The sequence below is a fragment of the Bombina bombina genome, chromosome 3 (assembly GCF_027579735.1).
Source record: "Bombina bombina isolate aBomBom1 chromosome 3, aBomBom1.pri, whole genome shotgun sequence".
Lineage (NCBI taxonomy): Eukaryota > Metazoa > Chordata > Amphibia > Anura > Bombinatoridae > Bombina > Bombina bombina.
Window position 1 is genome coordinate 624,710,904 of NC_069501.1, and position 25,853 is coordinate 624,736,756.

Genomic DNA, 25,853 nt, shown 5'->3' on the forward strand with positions numbered 1-25,853 from the left:
TCTTAGTGTACTGACTTTGTGTACCCACCCAGTCTGAGGCAGGGACACATTGCAAGGGTTGGCTATCTCTCTATAACATCTGCTCAGTGAGACTTGATTCATTATGGAAGAATCATAACTTTAGGATATAAATCCTCTCAGGCTGTAACATTTTTGAATCTTTTTATGTTTTACTTAGATCACTCCAAAGTTGATGGAGGCCACCAGCCTGCCCAACCACCAGAAGAAGAACCTCCTGACAATGTGTTCTTTCCAAGCGGACGTTCTCACTTTCTGGAGGAGATCCATAGTCAGGCACAGGAAGGCCTCAAATCTCTGCAGAGGAGAGGTAAGGAAGATGTGTGTATCATTACAATGTGTTGTATGAGTGTGTGCCCCTGATGCAGGGCAAATTAAATCCATGTTTTTATTTGTAAATCTTTTTTTTTCTTTCCTATTCCAGAGAAGCAGCAGACCAAGCTTCCCCTTGAAGAGATCAGTAATCTTCAGGTGTGTATAAAGGGCCAGTTTGTTTATTTCCCAGCCTCACACTTCTGCTCATTTCTCTGACATTAAAGTGCAATGAAACAGGTTCAGATCTGTGCATATCCTAAAAGGGCTAATTAATTAAAAATAGTTTGCATAAAAAAATAAAATAACCCCCCCCCCACTAAAAGCAGTAGAATTACATAATTAACAAGTACATAATAAAAAGACAATGCAACAGCACTTACTCTGGATTTCAAATAAGCAGTAGATTGTTTTTTTTTGACAAATGTATTTTTTCTCCCATTTTCCAACCCCCTGTATCATGTGACAGACATCAGCCAATCACAGACTAGTTAACTTATACCCTGTGAGCTTGTGCACATGCTTAGTAGGATCTTGTTTCCCAGAAAGTGTGTATATAAAAAGAATGTGCAAAATTTAATAATGGAAATAAATTGGAAAGTGTCTAAAAACTGCATGTTCTGTCTGAAACATAAAAGTTTATTTTGACTTGAATATCCCTTTAAATATCCATGCTGCCTGGAGAAGCCAACTCCACCCCCTTATCTGTGTTTAGACACAGGCATTGTATTTCAACAGAGTTCACAGCTTCTAGGCAAGCTCCAACAGATAATTAATGTGCACTTTTGCATTCTACCAAAACAACAATAGATATAGATACAGCCATAGAAGGAAATGTGTGGGGGGAGTTGAGCTTTACGATTCTGAAACATAAAATAAAGGGTTAAAGGCGAGGCACTGCAGTATAAATTTGCAGGTGAAGTAATTAAAGTACATATAATTATATTTTGTCTGTGTGATTGTTTTTTTTTAATATAAAATGTGTAATTATATGTATTAAAAACAACTTTGCAGTATGCTTGCATTATTTATTTTATCCAAATTTCTGGGAATTTAAGTATAAAAATTCTGGGCTTTCCATTTCCTGTTAAAAGACTTAAAGGGACAATAACAACTTGTGATCACAATACATTTCTGTTGTTTTGCTATCGAATAACATATTAGCCAAGTCTATAAACATTTGTTTAAACAAATTAAGATTACAATTGTTTCCTAAGATTGTTTTTGAGCATTCCACCCACCATTTGTCTTATTTAGAGTGGCCAATCCGGACTTTCTGCTGTAAAAGACACAGCTAGCCATGGCCATTATGTTAATATAAACCACATTGTTTTGCTTTGCAGCTGTTATCTGCTGAGGAAAAGATATGTAGCAGGTTTAGCATTGAGAAGTCAACCGGGTTGATTTCCAGCTCTGAGAATTAGAAAATCTACTATTTTCAGAGCAAAATTACATGAAAAAGGAGCAAATAAATAACAAAATATATTGCAAATAGGTTTTACTATGCATAACTTTTTTTTTATAAAAATGTCAACATCTAATAAAAAAAAATACATCTGCATATTTTTCTCAGGTATATTTTTGCTTTAAAGGGATAGAAACTTAAAAATTGAAATGTTCACGGGTGAATTAATTTTTCTTTCATGTAATTGGCAAGAGTCCATGAGCTAGTGACGTATGGGATATACAATCCTACCAGGAGGGGCAAAGTTTCCCAAACCTCAAAATGCCTATAAATACACCCCTCACCACACCCACAATTCAGTTTTACAAACTTTGAAGTAAGTTTGTGCTTGATTTTCATCTGTGATATGAGCTTCTAAACATTTTGAAGCCCAGTTCCTGTCAGAGTACATTGTTTGTCAGGATGTGAAGGGAGTATCGCCTATTGATTTTATGGTTTTCCTTGCGCAAAATCTTTTCAAAGGTTCTCTGTTATCGGTCATAGGGATTCATCTCCTACCTCCCTTTTCAAATCGACGATATACTCTTATATACCATTACCTCTGCTGATAGTTTTCAGTACTGGTTTGGCTATCTGCTATATGTGGATGGGTGTCTTTCGGTAAGTATGTTTTTCTTATTTAAGACACTGTCAGCTATGGTTTGGCGCTTTATGTATTAATATAAAGTTTAAAATATATGTATTTTACTTATATTTGCCATGAGTCAGGTTTATGTATATTTCCTTTTGCAGACTGTCAGTTTAAATTTAGGAAGCATGTTTATGAAGTTATTTATCTTACCTGGGGTAGTCCTTTTTTTCAAATTGACTGTTTTTTCTTTTAATTTCGCGGGCAAAATTAGGCTTGCGAGGGCGCAAAATGCTATTTATTGCGTCATTCTTGGCACGAGAATTTTTTTGTCACGAAGGTACGTCTTTGATGATGCAAGTTTGTCATTTCCGGCCTCTTAGTTGACGCAAGGGTTCCTTGCACGAGGTTGCGTCTGTGTTGACGCAAGTTGAGTCATTTCCGGATGTTGTTGGCGCCAAAACAAATTCAACTTCCTTTTGTGTCATACTTGGCGCCAAAAAAATTAGTTTATTTTTTCACCCCACTTCCTATATGCCTCTTGCCTACTATATACTCGGAGGGCTATGCTTTTTGCATTTTTTACCATTCCTGAAATTGCCATATAAGGAAATTGTAAATTTTGCTTTAATGTTGTTTTTACTTTTACATTTTGCAAGATGTCTGATCCTGTTTCAGAAGCAACTGTTTGAACCCTGCTGCCTGATCACAGTTCTACCAAAGCTAAGTGTATCTGTTGTAAATGAGCTAAAATTATATCTCCAGCTGTAGTATGTAACAGTTGTCATGATAAGCTTTTGCATGCAGAAACCGTTTCCATTAGTACTAGTACAGTTTCTGTTGTTCCTTCAACTTTTAATGTACATAATATCCCTGTTGATATAAAAATTATATTGCTGATGCGATAAAGAAGGCTTTGTCTGCTATTCCACCTTCTAATAAATGTAAAAGGTCTTTTAAAACTTCTCATAAAATTGATGAAAGTTCTAATGACCGACAACATACTGAAATATCCTCCTCTGATGAGGATCTCTCTGATTCAGAAGATCCTACCTCAGACATTGACACTGACAAATTTACTAATCTTTTCAAGATTGAGTATATTCGATCCTTGTTTAAAGAAGTGTTGGTTACTTTGGATATTGGGAAGTCTAGTCCTTGATATCAAAACTAGTAAATGTTTAAATTGTGTTTATAAACCTCCTGTGGTTACTCCTGAGGTTTTTCCAGTTCCTGATTCTATTTCTGATGTGATTGCTAAGGAATTGGTTAAGCCTTGTACTTCTTTCATTCCTTTTTCTAGGTTTAAAAGGTTCTACCCTTTGCCAGCAGGTAGATTAGAGTTTTGGGAAAAAATCCCCAAAGTTGATGGGGCTATTTCTACTCTTGCCAAACGTACTACTATTCCTATGGAAGACAGTATTTCTTTTAATGATCCTTTAGATAGGAAACTTGAATCTTATCTAAGGAAAGCTTATTTATATTCTGGCTATCTTCTCAGGCCTGCCATTGCTATGGCTGATGTTGCAGCTGCATCAACCTTTTGGTTGGATAACTTGGCGCAACAGGAAACAGATCCTGATTTGTCTAGCATTGTTCGTTTGCTTCAACATGCAAATCATTTTATCTTTGATGCTATTTTTGATATCATCAAACTGGATGTTAAATCTATGTCTTTAGCTATTTTAGCTAAAAGAGCTTTATGGTTTAAATCTTGGAATGCTGACATGGTATGTAAGTCTAGATTACTATCTCTTTCTTTCCAAGGTAACAATTTATTTGGTTCTCAGTTGGATTCAATTATTTCAACTATCACTGTGGGGAAGGGAGTTTTTTGCCTCAGGATAAAAGATCTAAGGGTAAATCTAAAGCTTCTAATAGGTTTTGTTCTTTTTGACAGAACAAGGAACAGAAAACCAATCCTTCTCCTAAAGACTCTGGTTGCAATTGGAAACCTTCTTCAAATTGGAATAAATCAAAGCCTTTTAAGAAATCAAAGCCAGCCCCCAAGTCTGCATGAAGGTGCGGCCCTCGATCCAGTTCAGCTGGTGGGGGGCAGATTGAAATTATTCCAAGATATTTGGTTAGATTCTGTTCAAAATCAGTGGATTCAGAGTATTGTCTCTCAAGGGTATCGAATAGGACCTCCTGTGAGAAGATTCTTTCTCTCTCACGTTCCAGCAAATCCGGTGAAGGCTCAGGCTTTTCTGAAGTGCGTTTCAGATCTAGAGGTTTCAGGGGTAATAATACCAGTTCCGTTTCAGGAACAGGGTTTGGGGTTTTATTCAAATCTATTCATTGTCCCAAAGAAAGAAAATTCTTTCAGGCCAGTTCTGGATCTGAAGTTTTTGAATCATTTTGTAAGAGTCCCAACTTTCAAGGTGGTGACTATGAGGACTATTTTGCCTTTTGTTTAGCAAGGTCATTATATGTCCACGATAGACTTACAGGATGCATATCTTCACATTCCAATTCATCCAGACCACTATCGGTTTCTGAGATTCTCTTTTCTAGACAAGCATTACCAATTTGGCCTAGCAACAGCTCCAAGGATCTTTTCAAAAGTTCTCGGTGCCCTTCTATCTGTAATCAGAGAACAGGGTATTGTGGTGTTTACTTATTTGGACAATATCTTGGTACTAGCTCTTTACATTTAGACAAATCTCACACTAATTAACTAGTGTTGTTTCTTCAAAAACATGGTTGGAAAATCAATTTACCAAAGAGTTTTTTGATTCCTCAGACAAGGGTCACCTTTTTAGGTTTCCAGATAGATTCAGTGTCCATGACTCTGTCCCTAACAGACGAGAGACAAATGAAATTGGGTTCAGCTTGTCGAAACCTTCAGTCTCAATCATTCCCTTTAGTGGCTATGTGCATGGAAGGTTTAGGTCTCATGACTGCAGCATCAGACACAATCCCCTTTGCTCGTTTTCACATGAGACCTCTACAGTTTTGTATGCTGAATCAATGGTGCAGGGATTATACTCCGATATCACAATTGATATACTTAAATCCCAACATTCAACTCTCTCTGACTTGGTGGTTAGACCATCATCGTTTAATTCAGTGGGCCTCTTTTGTTTGTCCTACCTGGACTGTGATCACAACAGATGCAAGTCTTTCAGGTTGGGGAGCTGTCTGGGGATCTCTGACAGCACAAGAGTTTTGGAAACCTCAAGAGGCGAGGTTACCAATCAATATTTTATTTATTTTGTTTTCAGACGGACAATATCACAACTGTGGCATATGTCAATCATCAGGGTGGAACTCGCAGTCCCCTAGCTATGAAAGAAGAATCTTGGATACTTTCTTGGGCAGAATCCAGCTCTTGTCTAATTGCTGTGGTGCATATCCCAGGTGTAGACAATTGGGAAGCGGATTATCTCAGCCGTCAGACCTTACATCTGGAGGAGTGGTCTCTCCATCCAGATGTATTTTGTCAGATTGTACAGATGTGGGGTCTTCCAGAAATAGATCTGATGGCTTCTCATCTAAACAAGAAACTTCCCAGGTACCTGTCCAGGTCCAGGGATCCTCAGGTGGAGATGGTGGATGCTTTAGCAGTTACTTGGTTTTACCAACCTGCTTATATCTTTCTGCCTCTAGCTCTTCTTCCAAGAGTGATCTCCAGGTTTTGGTATGTGGATCTTGTTCAGATGTCCAGTTGGCAGCCTTGGCTACTTTCTTTAAGACCAGATCTTCTGTCTCAAGGGCCGTTTTTCCATCAGGATCTAAAATCGTTAAAATTGAACTAGTGCTTAGTCATAGAGGTTTCTCTGACTCTAATTAATACTATGCTACAGGCTCGTAAGTCTGTTTCAAGGAAGATTTATTATTGAGTTTGGAAGACTTTTATATTTCATGGTGTTCTCATAAATTCTCCTGGCATTCTTTTAGAATTCCTAGAATTTTACAGTTTCTTCAGGATGGTTTGGATAAAGGTTTGTCTGCAAGTACTTTGAAGAGACAAATCAAATCTCTGCTCTTTCTGTTTTATTTCATAGAAAGATTGCTAAGCTTCCTGATATTCACTATTTTGTTCAGGCTTTGGTTCGTATCAAGCCTGTTATTAAATCAATCTCTCCTCCTTGCAGTCTCAATTTGATTTTGAAGACTTTGCAGACTCCTCCTTTTGAGCCTATGCATTCTTTGGATATTAAACTACTTTCTTGGAAAGTGTTGTTTCTTTTGGCTATCTTCCGAATTGTCTGCTCTCTCTTGTGAGTCTCCTTTTCCGATTTTCCATCAGGATAAGGCTGTTTTGCGGACTTTGTTTAAATTTCTTACTAAGGTTGTGAATTCTAACAACATTAGTAGGGAAATTGTTGTTCCTTCCTTGTGTCCTAATCCCAAGAATGCGCTTGAAAGATCTTTGCATTCTTTGGATGTTGTAAGAGCTTTGAAATATTATGTTGAAGCTACTAAAGATTTCAGGAAGACTTCTAGCCTATTTGTTGTCTTCTCTGGTTCTAGGAAAGGTTAGAAAGCTTCTGCCATTTCTTTGGCATCTTGGTTAAAGTTTTTGATTCTTCAAGCTTATTTGGAGGCGGGACATTCCCCACTTCAGAAGATCACAGCTCATTCTACTAGATCAGTGTCCACTTCTTGGGCTTTTAAGAATGAAGCTTCAGTTGATCAGATTTGCAAAGCAGCAACTTGGTCTTCTTTGCATACATTTACTAAATTTTACCATTTTGATGTATTTAGTTCTTCTGAAGCAGTCTTTGGTAGAAAAGTTCTTCAGGCAGCTGTTTCAGTTTGATTCTTCTGCTAATGTTTAAAGTTTTTTTTTTTTCTTTCAATTTATGAGAAAAACTAATTTTTTTGTGGATTTAATTTTTTCAGCGGAAAATGGCTGTTTTTATTTTATGCCTTCCTTTCTAGTGACTCTTCTGTGGACTTCCACATCTTGGGTATTTCTATCCCATACGTCACTAGCTCATGGACTCTTGCCTATTACATGAAAGAAAATATAATTTATGTAAGAACTTACCTGATAAAGAGTCCATGAGACCCACCCTTTTTCTGGTGGTTATGCTTTTTTGTATCAAAGCACAATTTTAATTCCAATTCCTCTCTTTAGTTTGCTTTTTTACTCCTTTTTCACCCCACTACTTGGCTAATCATTAAACTGAATTGTGGGTGTGGTAAGGGGGTGTATTTATAGTCATTTTGAGGTTTGGGAAACTTTGCCCCTCCTGGTAGGATTGTATATCCCATACGTCACTAGCTCATGGACTCTTGCCAATATGAAAGAAATGAATTTATCAGGTAAGTTCTTATATAAATTATGTTTTTTTTAAAAGAAGCAATTGCAATATACTTCCATTAGTAAAAATGCTTCTAGTAAAATGTATTGCTGTTTTTCAGGGACATACACACATATGCTGTGAGGACCTGTGCACCAGTATTCAAACGCCACTTTCACCCAGAGTCAGAAGTGGCTTGTATGACACAAATAAAGTCTTTACAGGCACAATACACAACACCACCAGCTCGCTGAGCTTGAATACAGGCCCTCACAGCATATGTGCGTATGCAACTGAAAACCAGTAATAACTCTTACTAGAAGAATGTCTGCTAATGGATGTATAATGCAAAAATGCTTCTATTAAAAATTGAAATGCACCCTTGAACATTTAAATTTTGACCTTTCTATTCCTTGAAATACAACATTTTATCTGACATTTATTAAGGGATTTAATGTTTTTTCAATCTTTCGTCTTTTGCGATTATTTTGGTATTTTCCAAATTTATATTCCTCATCTCTCCACACATTTTTGTCTTTTTTTTCTTCTGCTCTCTCCTATTTTAGGATCCACCGGAAACCATTAATAATGGCTTCCGAGTTCGCTCGCTCTCCTGCAGTGCAGAGAACGCGGATGATGAGATGTCTGTGCGATCAGAAATGATACAGCGTAAAGGTCAGATATGAGTGTTTTAGAACCTCATGAAAAGGAATGGAGGCTTCCAGGAAGACCAATGGGGGGATCCTAAAAAGTTCTTAGGGATCTGTGGTTAGAGATCTTTTAATAAGAAATGTAATATTTAAAGACAAATGTTTGTTTGATTTATCCATATTTTTTTTACAAGCAAAGTGAAACTATGATCTTATGATCTTTATTTCATTAGTGAAATTATATTCAAAGCTCCGATATCTAAAAAGGCTTGAAATTCAAAATGAAACTTTCATTATTCAGATAAAGCGTAGAAGTATAAAAACGTTGCAGTTTGCTCTTATTTTCAGATTCACTTTGTTCTTGGTATCCTTTGTTAAAACTTTACCAAGGTAGACTCAGGAGTATGCATGTGTCATGGGCACGCTATGCATAATGCTGGTACAAATATTGTTACAAACATTTCTTTTGTATAATGCACTTCAACAAAGGATACAGAGAGTATAAAGTTTATTGGATAATAGCAAATTGGAATATTTTTAAAAGGTTAGCTCTGTTTGGATTATGACAATTTAATTTTGAAGTTTGTCCCTTTTTAAGATGGAGTGCTGTATGTTTATCATATCTGTGGACCTTGAGGACGATGCAGATAGTGAAATGTTTTTTGGGGAAACTGGACTGTAAGGGGTTAGAGGAGTACTGTGAGGTGGTATAACAGAGTAAGAAAGGTTCAGGGTTAGTGCTTGCAGAGCATCGATATGGGAAATGGTGAAGTTCAATGATCAAAGTGCTGACTGGAGCACACGTCTCCTATTTTGTGTCCTTTTCAGGTTCCACATTTAGGCCAATTGATGCTTCCAGAAGCCCCTCAGGGAAGTCAGGAAGAAAGCGCAAGGAGAAGCGAGCAACAGTGATGGGGGTCCCACATCACATTGCTGCTGAACTCGGTAAGTCTGGCCAGTGGGGGACTATGTGCAATGAACATAAAATTTGCATTATTATAGTGTTTATCTAAAATGTATTTGTGTCAGAATCAATGTATATGTCTGTTTGTCTATCTATTTAAGTTCTGTCTGTCTTGCCCATGTGTCTTGTCTGCCTCTGTCTATATATCTGTCTATCATAGAAACATAGAATTTGATGGTAGATAAGAACCAAAAAGGCCCATCAAGTCTACCCATATTACATGTTACTTTTTCCTTAGGATTGCCTTATGCATGTCCCAGGCATTTTTAAATTCCTTTACAGTCTTTGTGTTTACCACCTCAAATGGAAGTTTATTCCATGACTCCACCACCCTTTCTGCAAAAAAATGTTTCCTCAAATTTCTCCTGAATCTGCTACCCTCTAACTTTAGATTGTGATCCCTTGTTTTGGCATTTATTTTTTTGTGAAAAATGCTTTCAGCTTCTATTTTAAGTCCCTTCATATATTTGAAGGTTTCTATCATGTCACCTCTTTCCCTTCTATCCTCTAAACTATACATATTTAGATGATAGAGTCTTTCTTTGTACTTTTTATATTTTAGACCATGTACCATTTTAGTAGCCCTCCTTTGGACAGCTTCTAGTTTATTTATATCTTTCTGAAGATATGGTCTCCAGAACTGTACACAGTATTCCAGATTTGGTCTAACTAATGATCTGTAAAGTGGCATAAGAACCTTGCTATTTCTGCTACTAAAACCTCTTCCAATGCAACCAAGCATTTGACTGGCCTTGCTGGCTGCACTGCGGCATTGTGTACCAAATTTTATATCATCTGAAATAATAATTCCCAAATCCCTTTCTTCTTTAATTACAGTCAGTAATGTACCATTGGGACTATAATAGGCCTTTGGGTTTTTGGATCCTATATGCATAATTTTGCTCTTGATAATATTAAATTTCAGATCCCATTTATTTGACCAGTCCTCTAGTTTATTAATATCACAGTTCATTTGAACATCTACCGTGTGACAAATTTTTGTATCATCAGCAAACAAGCAAACCTTTCCCTTAAGCCCACTTCCAATATCACTTATGAACATGTTAAACAAAACAGGCCCAAAAACTGACCCTTGGGGAACACCACTAGTAACTGATGCCTCATTTGAATGTACTCCATTAATTCAAACTCTCTGTCGTCTATCTTTAAGCCAGCATTCTAACCACTTAACAATCTTAGCATCTATTCCAAGGCAATACATTTTGTGAATAAGTTTGTGTGGAACGGTGTCAAATGCTTTGCTAAAGTCTAGATATGCAACATCTACGGCTCCTCCCTGGTCTATTATTTTAGTTACATGGTCAAAGAAATCAATTAGATTAGTCTGGCATGATCTTCCAGCAGTGAAACCATGTAACTAACCATCATCCAGAAGTAAAACTCTCAGCATTGTTTGCAAATGTCCCGCTCACCAAATAAACAACATAAATCTTCCAAAAAATTAGACTGTTGAAAATTAATGCAAGAGGTACAGTGGGAGAGAACTCCCAAACTGTGACAATCCAGCATTATACAGTTGGGAACTCGGCACTTACTCTTCCTCACTGATACATATTCACTCACACTCAATCTTACACACACACTCACTTTCATTCACTGACACACATTCTTTAACTCACACTTTGTCTCACACTTATTCAATTACACTCACTACAATTTGACAGCTTTTTAATATTGTATTTTCATAACCGCTATAAGTTTTCACTTTACTGTATGTTTTTAAGTTCTAATATCACAACCGCTCTGTACCAATTGTGTTCTGTATCAGAATATAAGAAGTAAAACCGTTCAGTACTGTATAAACTTACAATGATACTTTTCTATTATAATTGCTCTATACCAAGTTTGTTTTTAAAATAGAACACATTTGGTATTGTGTGATTAAAAGTAGGTTTACACAGCACAGGTTTACTTCTAATATTGCGTTATTGTATAATACTGTAAACGTATTGTTATTATAGAACATGTGGGTCACGATATTGGAACTAAAACATACAATACAGTGAAAAGTTATAGCGGTTAAGAGAATAAGATATTAAACAAAGGCAAATTCCTAAAAACATGTTTACTTTTGTAAAATGAAAAAACTGCGACTACTTTTTTCTATGGGATATTAAAGTGATGGTAAAGTCATCTGTTGTGCAGTACATAATCCTTTTTATTTTACCTTAACTAGCACATCGATGTGCTTATATAAATAAAAAACAATTTATTCACTCTGTAATGATGATTTTATTTCCCCTCCGTAGAGTTTTTTTTTTTTTTTTTAAAATGATTTTTATTGAGGTAAAATGACAATCACAAATAGAAACTACATATAGAAATATCATGGCAACATGCCCATTTGACATTCAGTAAATTTTACAAAGTGGATTGAACAAGCATGACCTTACAACTGTATAACCCGGACTTAACACAGTCCGAATATGTAACTTCAAGTCATTGGCATTACCATCATTTTTACATAAGTGCATGAACAGAGGACAAATAAAACAGCTCTAAATATCTAGTTGGGTGCAAGCCCAAATTTACTAACCAAAATAAAACCTTTTGCAGGCTTGTGCTTGTCCTTGGAATAGTCATCTCTAAAAAAAGGGGGGGGGGGAAACCTATGTGAAGTCGCTGCAGGTGCTGTCTCAGTAGGAAATGTTTTTAAATTAAATTAGTCCCTTATGGACCTCAAGGATAAGAAAAACACTGCAGCGACATATAAAATGTGGTTAGGGATACAGTAGCTGCACATTAAGCTGCACCAACCTATCGCCCCTCCGAACAAACTGAAGCCACTTTTAACAAAACAGCGATAGGGGGTGTTGTGGCTTTATATGAAGATATGTAATGATATGCAGCTCGAAATCCATTATGTAAAGCATATCCCTATCTCAGTGGACACATCTGCAGCACTTTTAAATGCTCAGGTAACCTTACGTGTGAAGGGGAGAGACAGGGGCGAGAGCTTTGAAGCAGTTTCTTTGTGGTCTTGAGAACCGCCCATAGAATATTGACATTATGACAAGAATATGGAGCTAGGTAATATGGGAAAGTAAGTCCCTGTACAACATTCCAAGGAAGTAAAATACATAACCTACTAAGTACAGGTTAAGACATATGGACGCAAGTAGCTTCTTCTACAGAACAAATTGTTAATCAGACCTGCAGCTATCTAGCGGTTACCAGTAACCTCCCATTCCACAGATAAGAATAAAAAATAGAAAGAATAAATAAAAAGGTGCATTCTAGTTTAGACTGTGGGATTAAACAAGCATAGGACTATAAACACGTAGGTGTAATGGCAAATTACAGCATAGTTAAGAAAATATGAGCCAACAGTCCATTAACTATTAGAAAAAGTTAACATTCCCAGGCAATAATCAGATGTGAAGTAATGAGTTTCATGCTACCTAGGGAATGCTAAATGCAATAATTCTCTATTACATAATGCACCAACAAGCTTTTAAGTTATCTAGGGAATAATAAACATATTTATAGTATATTCAATTTACATGGCTATGCACACTTAACTGGACATTGAGAACAACAACAAATGTATTGTACCTGGCATATTAAGACAGTTCCCAAGCTGCAGACACCCCACAAAAACAAGCTACCATCTTGTAGTAGATATATCTCCCAAAAATCTAATTAAGGTTACCTAACAACTATATACTTATAGGGAGCCCGCAGCTCAGATTCCAAATAATTTTATAGGACTTTTGAAATAGTCTATCAGGCCATCATTAATATGTACATAAATCAACAGTGGAGTACCATGAGACCGCAAGGCCATCTTCTTATATGGGGAGATCCGGATTGGCAATGACGATACAGTCCCAGGCCTGATAGCAGAGGAAATACCAAAGTCAACCAACGCCACATCGGGCAACTATTTCCACAGGGAGGCCGGCCCACGGACTACCTTTAAAGTCTCCAAGAAGATCCGACTGCTCCACTTGCCTACTCAGACTCAGAGTTCCCCTGCAGGGCCAGATCTGTACAACATATTTCCAACCTTGTATGCGGCAAACCTCTCCAGGTGCGCAGGTGAGCATTCCGGCTTCTACTGTGCTTAGGTATGGGGTTCTCATCGCTAGCAACCTGGCTTGGTCTGTAGTCTCAAATACTCCCGGATAATTGTAAGACCCAGCTACACACCTGGGGAACTCTCCTGGCTGACCTCGCGTCTCACTAGGCAGAATGGTCCCTGACAGCGCTACAGGATGCACATTCTCCCCTTCCGGAGGGCCGGCCGTACCCCCTTGGATAGGGGCCAAAGTAGAAGGTAGGGAATTTGACAGAAGCTCGTCAGCTCAGTAACGGTTGAGAGTGGGATTAGACCCAATTGTGCAGCGCTGCTTAGACGAATAGGATCTGCATTCACAGCCTTGCAGAGATTAGGTACATCCATGCTAGCGTGGGTGCTCTCCATGTGGCCCAGAAGCCGGTCAAATTTTTTACACAGCGAGAGCTCGAAGTCAGCCATTAACTCTTGTATGACCTGCATAGCCTCTTCCATGGTTAATCTTGAGAAATGAATAGCAGTATGACAGCCAATACTACTTTACCCCGGGGTACGGGGGGGGAGTTGACAGGTAGGCCGCCGCCTCCAACTTCAACGGTTCAGTTCAGAAAACTGCCGGTGTCATATCTCCGTAGAGTTTTTTAAACAGCCTCTCTATAATTTTTTCACCGGTGCAGCTTTGATTGACAACGCTTTTAGCCAATCATCAGCTCACCATGCGCCCTATGTAAAATATGAACCGCACGCTCCCGACATCTACACTAACTCTTTGCTACTTACTGCGCATGCGCACTTCTTACGCTAACTGCGCATTGCTATCTGAGAATACTCAGCTCCTGGTTTTAGCCGATGTAAGTAAACAGTAAATCATTCCTTTCGTAATGATTCACTGTTTGCTTTCATTTCTCTCATCAGCCAGATATTTTTCGATGTCTATATGTTTCAATGTTTGCTTTAATTTCTACCATCAATAATTTCTCTCTTCATATATAAAATAATTGTAAGTATTTTTTGCCCCATCGATGTGCTAGTTAAGGTAAAAGAAAAAGGATTATGTACTGCACAACAGATGACTTTACCATCACTTTAATATTCCATTCAAGAAATCTTCTTCCTAAAAAAAGGAAAGAACCAGCCAAAACTTAAAAACATGTTTATTTAAATAACAAACTTACTTTAGATACATAATTTAGGTCTAGATTACAAGCAACGTGCTAATGCGCGTGCAATATCGCTGGACCACGCTACCATTAGCATATAACTTTGATATTACAAGTCCATGGTAAACCGCACTATCCCTTCTCTAGTTAACACGGTTTACCATAGACAAAGCAGCACGCTCGAGTGCAAATGTTACTTTTAATGGATGATATGACTGCACAAATTTGTGTTGGTATTACAAGTTGAAAGTTATAGTTTGTGCTCAAGTGCAAGCCAGATTTGCACTAGAATATTTAGCGCAGCTTGAGGCCTGAAGTAAAGTATAAGTGATACATTTTTGTTGTTGCATACAACACATCAAATACACATTAAAGTGATTGTAAACTTTCTTATTGTAATGCACAGTATATACAATTAGTCTTCCAAACATAGGCAGTTTTATTTATTACATTTTTTAAAAGCTTCCTTTGTTAAATATTTACCATTTAGAGTAAACATCGTTCTATTCCTCCGCCCGCATCTCATGCTTCTTTTAGCTGTGCAATGGCGAATCCGGTTTCGTCCAATCGTTGCGTGCCCCACATGGTGTCCAGCATCGCACAGCTACATGAAGGATGAGATGCGGGGGGAGGAACGGCGCGATGTTTAACATCTCTAAATGGTAAATATTTAACAAAGTGTTTTAAAAAAAAAAAAGTAATCAATAAAACCGCCCCTGTTTTTATTGTATATATTGTGCATTACAATAAGAACATTTTTAATCACTTTAAAATAAAGCATTACACACACACATGCCCTTTTTAATAAAAATATAACATGTAATTATTAACAAAAATGTTTTAAAAGAGTTAAAGGGACACTGAACCCAAATTTGTTCATTTGTAAATCAGAAAGAGCATGCAATTTTAAGCAACTTTCTAATTTACTCCTATTATAAATTTTTCTTCGTTCTCTTGCTATCATTATTTGAAAAAGAAGGCATCTAAGCTTTTTTTGGTTTCAGTACTCTGGACAGCACTTTTTATTGGTGGATGAATTTATCCACCAGTCAGAAAGGACAACCCAGGTTGTTCACCAAAAATGGGCCGGCATCTAAACTTACATTCTTGCATTTCAAATAAAGATACCAAGAGAATGAAGAAAATTTGATAATAGGAGTAAATTCTGAATTTGCTTAAAATTTCATGCTCAATCTGAATCACGAAATTAAATTTTTGTGTACAGTGTCCCTTTAAGAGATATGGTTTGTGTGTGCGCGTGTCCATATGTGTATACGTATGTGTTTATATGTGTACATATGTATGTGCACATATACATATGTATATATACATAAATACACACACACACGCACACAGAGCATCCTATTGGTGTTTGAGGGGAGAAGTTAGTGTCTTCGAGCTATATTTTTTTTTTAAAGTGCCCCTTGTAATCTGGCCTATAGTATTTTATAATATAAGTAAGAGTCATATAATTATTGTATAGGCCATTAGTTTGCTTTCCTTTAGAAGTACTTTTTATACATTGTTACCAATGAACCAGAGGTTTAGATATGCAAATTAGATATACAATAGCTCATGCTTTTCGCTTCCAATACTGTGTTTGACCACAGTGAACCCCTAATAGAGAAGTAGAATATTTCCTCTTATAAAGAATTAAAACAAATACTTTAGAAAGACTATATAGAAAATACAGACCCACAAGTAGAAACTGTAGGGCCATTTTTAAAATAGTAAATATATACTGTTGTATGCTATATACAGTATATATATATATATATATATGTGTGTGTGTATGTATGTATGTATGTATGTGTATATGTATATATTCCGAAAAAGTTGGGACAGTATGGAAAATGCAAAAAAACTAACAAAAAGAGTAATTTGAAAATTCAATTCACCCTGTACTATATTGAAAATACATTATTAACACATTATTTGATGTTTTACTTTGTGAATTTAATGTATGTTATGAAAATATACACTCATTTCAAATCTGATGACTGCAAAGATTTCCAAAAATTTTGGGACAGGGGCAATTTAGGACTAATAGCGATGTGACAAGTTGAAACAGGTTAGGCAATTGTGTAATCATACTATATAAGGAGCTCCCACAAAGGCATATTCCTCCAGGAGCAAGGATGGGTCTAGGCTCGCCAACCTGTCAACAGATGCTTTAGCGAATAATCCAACACTTTAAAAACAACATTCCCCAAAGACAAATCGGTAGGATTTTGGGCATTTCACCTTCTACAGTGCACAATATAATTAAAAGATTTAAGGAATCCTCTCAAATCTTGGTGCGTAAAGGGCAAGGCCGAAAAAACAGTGATATCGTGTTTTGTGGTCCGACAAGTCAACATTTCAAATAGTTTTTGGAAAAAACAGCCGTGTTCTCCGGGCCAAAGAGGAAAAGGACCATCCAAGCTGTTATCATCATCATCAGGTCCAAAAGCCAGTGTCTGTCATGGTATGGGGGTGTGTCAGTGCCCAAGGCATGGGTAACTTGCACATCTGTGAGGGAACCATTAATGCAGAAAGATATGTATACATTTTGGAGCAACATATGCTGCAATCCAGACAGCGTTTTTTCTAGGGACGTCCCTGCATTTTCCAGCAGGACAACGCCAAACCACATTCAGCCCGGATTACAAGTACATGGTTGTGTAAACAGAGAATGTGGATGCAAGCATGGCCTGCCTGCAGTCCTGACCTGTCTCCGATTGAGAATGTGTGGCGCATTATGAAGCTCAAAATAAGGCAACGAAGGCCCTGTACATTTGCACAGCTGAAGACATGCATAATGGATGAATGGCGGAAAATTCTGCTTGTTAAACTTAACCAACTGGTGTCTTCATTGCTCAAACGCTTAAAGGGACAGTCAACTCCAAAAAAAACTTATGATTCAAATAGGCCATGTAATTTTAAACAGCTTTCCAATTTACTTTTATCACCAATTTTGCTTTTTTATCTTGGTATTCTTAGTTGAAAGCTAAACATAGGAGGTTTATATGCTAATTTCTTGAGCCTTGAAGACCGCCTCTAATCTGAAAGCATTTTAACAGTTTTTCACCACTAGAGGGAGTTAGTTCATGTGTTTAATATAGATAACAATGAGCTCACGCACGTGAAGTTACCTAGGAATGAGCACTGATTGGCTAAAATGCAAGTGTGTCAAAAGAACTGAAATAAGGGGGCAGTTTGCAGAGGATTAGATACAAGGCAGAGGTAAAAAGTGTATTATTATAACTGTGTTGGTTATGCAAAACTGTGGAATGGGTAATAAAGGGATTATCTATCTTTTTAACCCTTTGAGTGCTAACGACAGCTCTGAACCGTTGCAAATTGTCCCAGTCAGGTGCTGACGACGGCTCAGAGCCGTCGCTAGCACTCACCCACCTTGAGGGCAATCTGGGTGCTCCCACCTACTCCCACCCTGGTGATCTGGCCTGAATAGTGAGAGGCATTGCTGAGGCTTCATGATTTGTGTGGTGACGTCACCGTGCAATGACGTGATGACGTCACTGTGCAAATTCATTTAAAATTAACAATGGACAATATAGGGAAATGGGGGCATGCTGCTTAGAAGCCTGTATCTCAGGCATCTAAGCAGCTCCAGACCCCCAAGACCCACCGTTGGAAAGGTAAAAAATAAATATATTTAAATGTTGGCTAAATACATTTTTAGAGGTGGAGATATAGTGTTAATTAGTAGGGATTTTTTATTTTTATATGAAGATAGGATAAAGAATTCAAACATCTATTTAATAAATACCGGGATCCTGGTGGCTAGGAACATGATATTGAAATCTTGGAAATCCACTAAGACTGACTATTAAAGAATTTATTAACAGAATCGATTGCGATTTAATCGTAATTTTTCACGTGCTAGCTGGTGGGTAAACTCACTACCAGATGTGTACAAGACTGGCCCCAACACCTAATACAAGTTGCATTCCCTTGCTTCCCCTCTGGCCGCTTACACAAGCAACTGGGTGTTATACAGAGGTAAGCTATATCAGAGTGCGTATTTCTGCATGTCTGTCCCTAAACATACACGCAAATACCGCTATACTGTGGTAATACAGGTCTTCTTATGCATCCAGCGGTATAGCAAGGTGACATCAGATACACAGGCTACACCCACAGACCCTGCGGCACACACAGGCCGGTACTCACTCGGATAAATAACTGGAGGAGAAAGAACTCCACCTGCACATCGTGTACGACAATGTTCTGCTCTCCACCGCCATCTTGTCAGCAGGAAGCCCGAGGGGGCGGGGCCCGGTTTAAAAAGCTATGGTGGGCGTGGCTGTTGTGCCATTACTTTAAAGGTGTTGGAGTCGTATGACATCACAACGCAGTAGACTTCTCAACGACCTTACGCTATTACCTTAAAGCAATGCCTCCTATGTTCAATGAGTGACAGATCTTACCCAAACACGCCCATATTAGTTGATTGACACACTTGCATTTTAGTCCCTAAACATACACGCAAATACCGCTATACTGTGGTAATACAGGTCTTCTTATGCATCCAGCGGTATAGCAAGGTGACATCAGATACACAGGCTACACCCACAGACCCTGCGGCACACACAGGCCGGTACTCACTCGGATAAATAACTGGAGGAGAAAGAACTCCACCTGCACATCGTGTACGACAATGTTCTGCTCTCCACCGCCATCTTGTCAGCAGGAAGCCCGAGGGGGCGGGGCCCGGTTTAAAAAGCTATGGTGGGCGTGGCTGTTGTGCCATTACTTTAAAGGTGTTGGAGTCGTATGACATCACAACGCAGTAGACTTCTCAACGACCTTACGCTATTACCTTAAAGCAATGCCTCCTATGTTCAATGAGTGACAGATCTTACCCAAACACGCCCATATTAGTTGATTGACATTTGACGGGTCACGCATATTAGTAGTGATGCTGTCTGACCGTGACGTTTAGGGTTGAGACAAAAGTAACTGAGCTTGAGGTGTTATTACTATTAGAGATAGGGACATCACACAAATAATTCAGCGGTTAAATGTAATTCTGGTTTGCTTAGCTACATAGCTTGGTCTTATTAAACTATACTAGTTTTATCATCCAGCCAATACATATTTGGGATTGGTTTGTCCCACTATGAGACAGTGTGACGCTGTTTGAGGTATTTTCACCAGATCACATTATGGAGGGGTAAAAAAAAGTGTAAATTTTAAGTGTGATCACACAAAAACACTAACACATTTACATGTTTAATATCTGACACTGTGGGTCTGTCAAATTAAAAACACTACCTTGTTATATAAATGTAAAATTGCTTCTCCTCTGGCCGCTTCCAAGCTTTTGATCAGCTTCTTTCAGCATAATACGTCATAGGGGGCGGGGCTAAAAAATTGCAAACTCTCACGGTTTTTGAATCACGGCGGTTAATCGTGGTTTAAAACTGAATCCGCGGTATATCGCCCAGCCCTACTACAAATCAATTTGGAGCACTATGACCCCTCTTTGTTACAAGAAAAAAAAATACAGGAATTTTTTTGCCAAGTGGAGAGTTATTCTTTCATTCTCAGAAAATATTCAGAAGCAATTGGTGGCACCATTCGATAAGCCAGACTATTTTTGCATGGCTATTCTAACAGGGCTGTTTCCATCTTCATGGTTGAGATAGAGTTGGAGATTGGGTGGAGGAGCAGGGCAAAATGTGTGTGGGCGTGCCTTTTTTTTTTTTTTTGTCTCTCTCGCACCCTATATTGCTTTAGATACAGATTTTTGATCAGTCAGAATATACATTGTACAGATTTACGCTGGTTAAAGGAAAGGAAGGCAGGAGGGTAGTTAAAGGGAAATAATAGAAGAAATAAGAGTAAAGTACTTAATGGCGAGGATTAAGTAAAGATTAACCTAAGAAAGAGTTATGTAATGCAAAAAGTAAAACAGGAAGGCAGGCACTACTAAGAAACATCCAATAAAAAATATATCCTTTAATGAGAAAAATGTTAAAAAGTCAAAAACAGCAACAAACGCTGTGTGCACAAAAACAACAAAAAGCAGGAGGACAAGCTGACACAATTGTCTGACTAGTTTCGCGCCCCCTGGCGGCGCAAAACTAGTCGGACAATTGTGTTAGCTTGTCCTGCTTTTTGGTGTTTTTGTGCACACAGCGTTTGTTGCTGTTTTTGACTTTTTAACATTTTTCTCATTAAAGGATATATTTTTTATTGGATGTTTCTTAGTAGTGCCTGCCTTCCTGTTTTACTTGTTGATTATCCTTAGTGGCTTGGTTTCGCCACAGCTATGGCACTCAGTTTCCCAGGAGACTTTGGATTACCTTCACTTCAGGTTTAGCATCGAGAGCCCCGGATGCTGCTTGGAGTGTCATCTGTTTGCTTTGTTATGTAATGCAAAGGTTGTACTACTTTGTTGAGTCCAGTGTGGGACGAGTATTTTTATACTTTAAATTCTACACTTTTGTTTTTGGTGTTATTGTTGATAACCAATATGGGTTTATATGAATGTTGAATAGAAGAAGGGAAGGGCGCTCAGAGAAGCCAGATCTGGGTGTAGTATGTTATGGGATCAAAAAAATAATTCACGTGAAATATACACTCACTTGAATGTTGCTTAACAATGTCAGGTGAACAGATGTCACAAGAGAAACAAGGGAACTTTCTGTTTGGTTGATTAATTTTGTTTTCTTTGCATAAAGTACAGAATTTTGGGTACTAAGAATGTGACATTTATACAAGAGTTTTAGTTCTGAAACAGAAAAAAATAGAATAAAAGTTATTAAAAGAAAAGGTGATGTTACACAGTGGTAAACAGTTGACTATCCCAACTTTTTTGGAGTGTGTTGCAGTCATCAGATTTGAAATGAGCGTATATTTTAAAAACTACATTAAAGGACCAGTCAACACTGGAGATTTGCATAACCAGCAAATGTAAGATAACAAGACAATGCAATAGCACGTAGTCTGAACTTCAAATGATTAGTAGATTTTTTTTTCCTGACAATTTTAAAAGTTATGTCTTTTTCCACTCCCCCTGTACCATGTGACAGCCATCAGCCAATCACAAATGCATACACGTACCATGTGACAGCCACCAGCCATTCACAAATGCATACACACTTATTCTTGCACATGCTCAGTAGGAGCTGGTGACTCAAAAAGTTTAAATATAAAAAGACTGTGCACATTTTGTTAATGGAAGTAAATTGGAAAGTTGTTTAAAATGGCATGCTCTATCTGAATAATGACAGTTTAATTTTGATTGAGTGTCACAAAGTAAAACATCAAATAATGTGTTAATAATGTGTTTTCAATAGAGTACAGGGTGAATTGAATTTTCAAATGACTATTTTTGTTTGTTTTTTGCATTTTCCATACTGTCACAACTTTTTCGGAATTGGAGTTGTATATAGAAACAAACTTAACATTGGGCCCTCAATGTCACTCTCATTCACTTAAACTTTCACTCTCTTACACTCCCACTCATTCTCACTCACTTATACTGCCTCAAAATATCATAATCAGTTTGTTAAAAGTCTGAATAATGCTGGGGAATTTTAATGCAGTTGTATAAATTAATCAATAAATGGATATAAAGTAAAAAAAATAAATGTGCATGGGTGTATTTCAAATTTTAATAGATACATTTTTGCAATATATTTCTACTATACATTCTAGTAAAAATGACTACTGTTTTTCAGTGGAATATGCACATATGCTGTGAGTGCCGCATGTAACAGTATTCAAACACTGCACCAGAGTGTATGAGGTGGCTTGTATTACACAAATTGACACAATATATACCACAGCCAGCTCTCTGAGCAGGCACTGTGTTTGAATCCCGATCCTCTTGTCACACGTAGCATATGTGTGTTTGCTGCTGAAACAGTATTTTGGAATGTAATTTGTAATACGTTAATAGAAGTAAAATGCAATATGAAGACCCAGCAGCTAGAAACTTCTCGCTTACAAGACACTAAAGCTAACCACTAGGCCACAATTGACTGTTTGCCGCTGAGACAGTATTACAGTTTACTAGAAGCATTTTTGCTAATGGAAGTATATTGCTATAAAATGCTTCTATTTATAATGCGCCCCATGCATCAAACTATTAAGGAAACATCCGGGAGACTGGTCCTGGCAAGCATTGGAACAGTGCCTGAAAGCCTATAAAGTGGGAATTTATTCCAAAGCACTTTGGTATAAATTACTTATGCAGTTAGAAGGTCAGGACAATATAAAATGTATAGTGACTAAATGGCAAATTGAGCGAGGTATGAGAGTAGATTCACTTGTTTTTAATGCAAGTATTAAGAGAGTAGAGAAATCTACTCTATCGTTTATTTGGAGAGAGTCACATTTAAAAATATATTTGACCCCATATATTGTCTATAAGTGGAATAAAAATATATTTCTTTCCTATGGCATGGAGAGTCCACAACATCATTCCAATTACTAGTGGGATATTCAACTCCTGGCCAGCAGGAGGAGGCAAAGAGAACCCCAGCAAAGCTGTTAAGTATAACTTCCCTTACCCATAATCCCCAGTCATTCTCTTTGCCTTTGTCAATGGAGAATGTGAAAAGTCGGTGTCTGAAGAATGTAATCCTTTTAATGGGTAATTTTCCCTGCAAGCAAGGATTGGGGTCTAGCTGTGTCTTGCTTTACTTCTAATATTTATGCTACCCCTATATAGAAAACCAGGGTTGGTTACTCTGTGTTTTTTTCTTTTCTCTCCATGTCCCTGCCAGCGGTTGATTGAGGCTGACAGATTGGGAAGTACTGTGTCTGCTCCACAGCAGAAGATCCTGAAGGGTAAGTCAGTTTATATCCTTATTTAAACCCTTCCGATGGCAGGTATAACTGTTACTGTCATCAGGGAAAGGGAGGACTTTGAAGGGTGACCAACTGGCACCTCCATTGCCCTCTTAGATGGGTCTGGAAACCTTAGTTATATCCCCGGTTGGGGATATCGGTTATTTGAGCAGCTTGGATCTACCGGCATCTCTTTAAACAGGCTCCGGTTCACTCATTATTGGGTGTTTCCCTCTGACACAACTTAACTACCCTCAACTACTACAAGTTTTGTTTACAGTTAAAAATGACACAGGGTTGAGGCTTTTATTTATTTGTGTGAACCTTTATAATGGAGCATCTACATTCTAGCTTCTTTAGCTGGTATGTTCATCATTTACAGCAGCGGCCCTCCGGTTTCAGTAGAGGAGGCTACCTCTGACTGTGTTATGCTTATATTTTTATAACATCGAAGCGCGCCATTATCTGATGCTGCGGCGGCTTCTCCAGCTAGATGAGAGGAGACTACCGCCGGCCTTTTTTAGAAAATATTCTCTGGCAGTGATATTTTAGGCAATCACAATAAGCGCCAATACACTGACTGAGAGGTTTTCCCCATGAACCTGCAAGTCCCATATTACACTCCTGACGCACCACTCAGTTATGACGCTTGCATAATACGGCGCTGGCTAATGCATGCTCCTTTATTAGTAAGATGCTAGATAGCGATGACCACATTTGAAGGGTTTCTCCCCTCATCTGTTATTGAGTTAATAATTTAGAGGGGTCTCACTGGTGCACTTTTGTGTCAGCTCTATTTTATTATATGCGGCTATGTACCTTTATCCTCATATTAGAAGACCGCCATTGTGGGCGGATACCATGGCGCAGCTAGTCAGCTATGTGGTGGAGGAGCCATGAGCATTCGCTCTGCTGGATAGGAGACGTATTGTCTGTGTTTGTTTTCAGAGCCGTGAGCGTTGGGCTCTATAATGAATAATTGTGTTTATTTTGTTCCAACCTCGTCTACATAGTAAGTGATATCCGCTTCGGCGGACATACATTTCTGTTGGCGCCATTTTGGAAATAGCTTTTCTTTTTCCCACTATGGGCAGTGAGGTTGCGGTTTGAGCACATTTTAGATGTCTTCATCATGTAATGTTAAGTACGATCTCTATGTGAGCCTCATTTAAACCTATTCTGCCTAGACCTTCATAGAGGTTTATTCCCCTCCTAAGGTGTTTTATATCAGTTTTTTTATGTGTACTTATAATACTGCCTCTAGGATATGAGGGATTATGGGAGTGTTTATTATAATCATATATCCTACAATTTTATTTTTCATGATTTATTTTCTCATACTAAATACTGTGTTTTTACTAGTATTTACTAGTATTTGTTGCCATCTGGTGTCAATTTATTGCTAATACATGCTCCTTTATTATAGTGTCCTGTATTAAGGTGCAGTACATTTACCTCTCATTCTATGGATAAATCTTGAGGGTCTCTCATATGATTAATCACTTTCTCTGTTCTATTTAGCAGGGATTCATATATTATTTATAACAACATAATGGTGATTACAAATTTCTACAGTTTGTGCATTGTAACTGTATGTTTGATTAAGACTGTCACCATGTTCATGGTTTATCCCTTTTTAAGTATAGGTATATACTGGGCATTGTTATCAATATGATGTCCAATTATCCTGTCTCACATTTCTGTATGTTTTAGGGATTATTTCCATCTTCATGGTTTGTACCTATCTTTCTACAGTACAGTTTAAACATTAGGTCTACTTATATTATCTTTCTTTTCTACAGTAGAATATAGGATTACTAAATTATAAGCACTAGAAATGTTTATCTTATCTTGTGTCTGCTGTGCATATTTAAGACATAAGTAGGGGAATATTAATATTTACATGATTTATTTTCTACCTACCATAGAAATATGTCCTGGATATTGTTATAAGTCTTTGTCGGCTTATCTTTCCTGTTGAACATATTATATATATGTCTTAGGGATTATCCATGTTCGTGTTTTATTTTTTTTATTTTTTTTCTGCCGTAAAAAAATTTATACGAGGATTGTTATTAATCTGACCACTTGTGATTCAGTGGGTCAGTCTCCAATCTGGATTCCTGTTTTAAGCAATGCTATGGCATTTAGGGGAAGTCTGTGTAAAGCAGGCTATATTATATAAGTGAGTCATTATGACTATCTCATTTATAGTATGGGTTTAAGGATTATCAACATTTATTTGATTTATCTCTATCCTAATTAATTATGATTCAGTATAGGTATATACTGTTATTGTTATAAGCATCATAATTGCTTAATTTGCTCTATACATTTTAAATGTATGCTCTAGGGATTCTTAACTTTTTTTGTCCCTTTCCTACCGTAGATGATTAGAGGTTATATTATAAGCCTTACCCGGCTTATCTTATATATTCTTCTGTTCTCTTTTTAATTGTGTCATTCTCTGTTTTGTCTTTTGGACAAACACTTCCGATTTGTAGCCCTAAATTTTGAATCGGATCTTACGCAGGTTCGATGGGGCTCTTCTGGCACTAGGAATTACGGTGGCATCTGTCCATCTGGTTCAGGTGCCTTCTTTTCTTTTTGTAAAATA

At 37.6% G+C, this 25,853-nt stretch overlaps 1 protein-coding gene across 1 annotated transcript in view; it reads left to right on the forward strand.

The window, feature by feature from the left end:
• Positions 1-25,853, forward strand: part of KIAA1522 (KIAA1522 ortholog) — a 107,704-nt gene that overhangs the window by 38,756 nt on the left and 43,095 nt on the right. The window contains exons 2-5 of the mRNA XM_053707272.1: positions 179-328; positions 443-489; positions 8,182-8,290; positions 9,094-9,210. Coding sequence (XP_053563247.1) covers positions 179-328; positions 443-489; positions 8,182-8,290; positions 9,094-9,210 — 423 coding nt within the window. The remainder of the gene's footprint in view (positions 1-178; positions 329-442; positions 490-8,181; positions 8,291-9,093; positions 9,211-25,853) is intronic.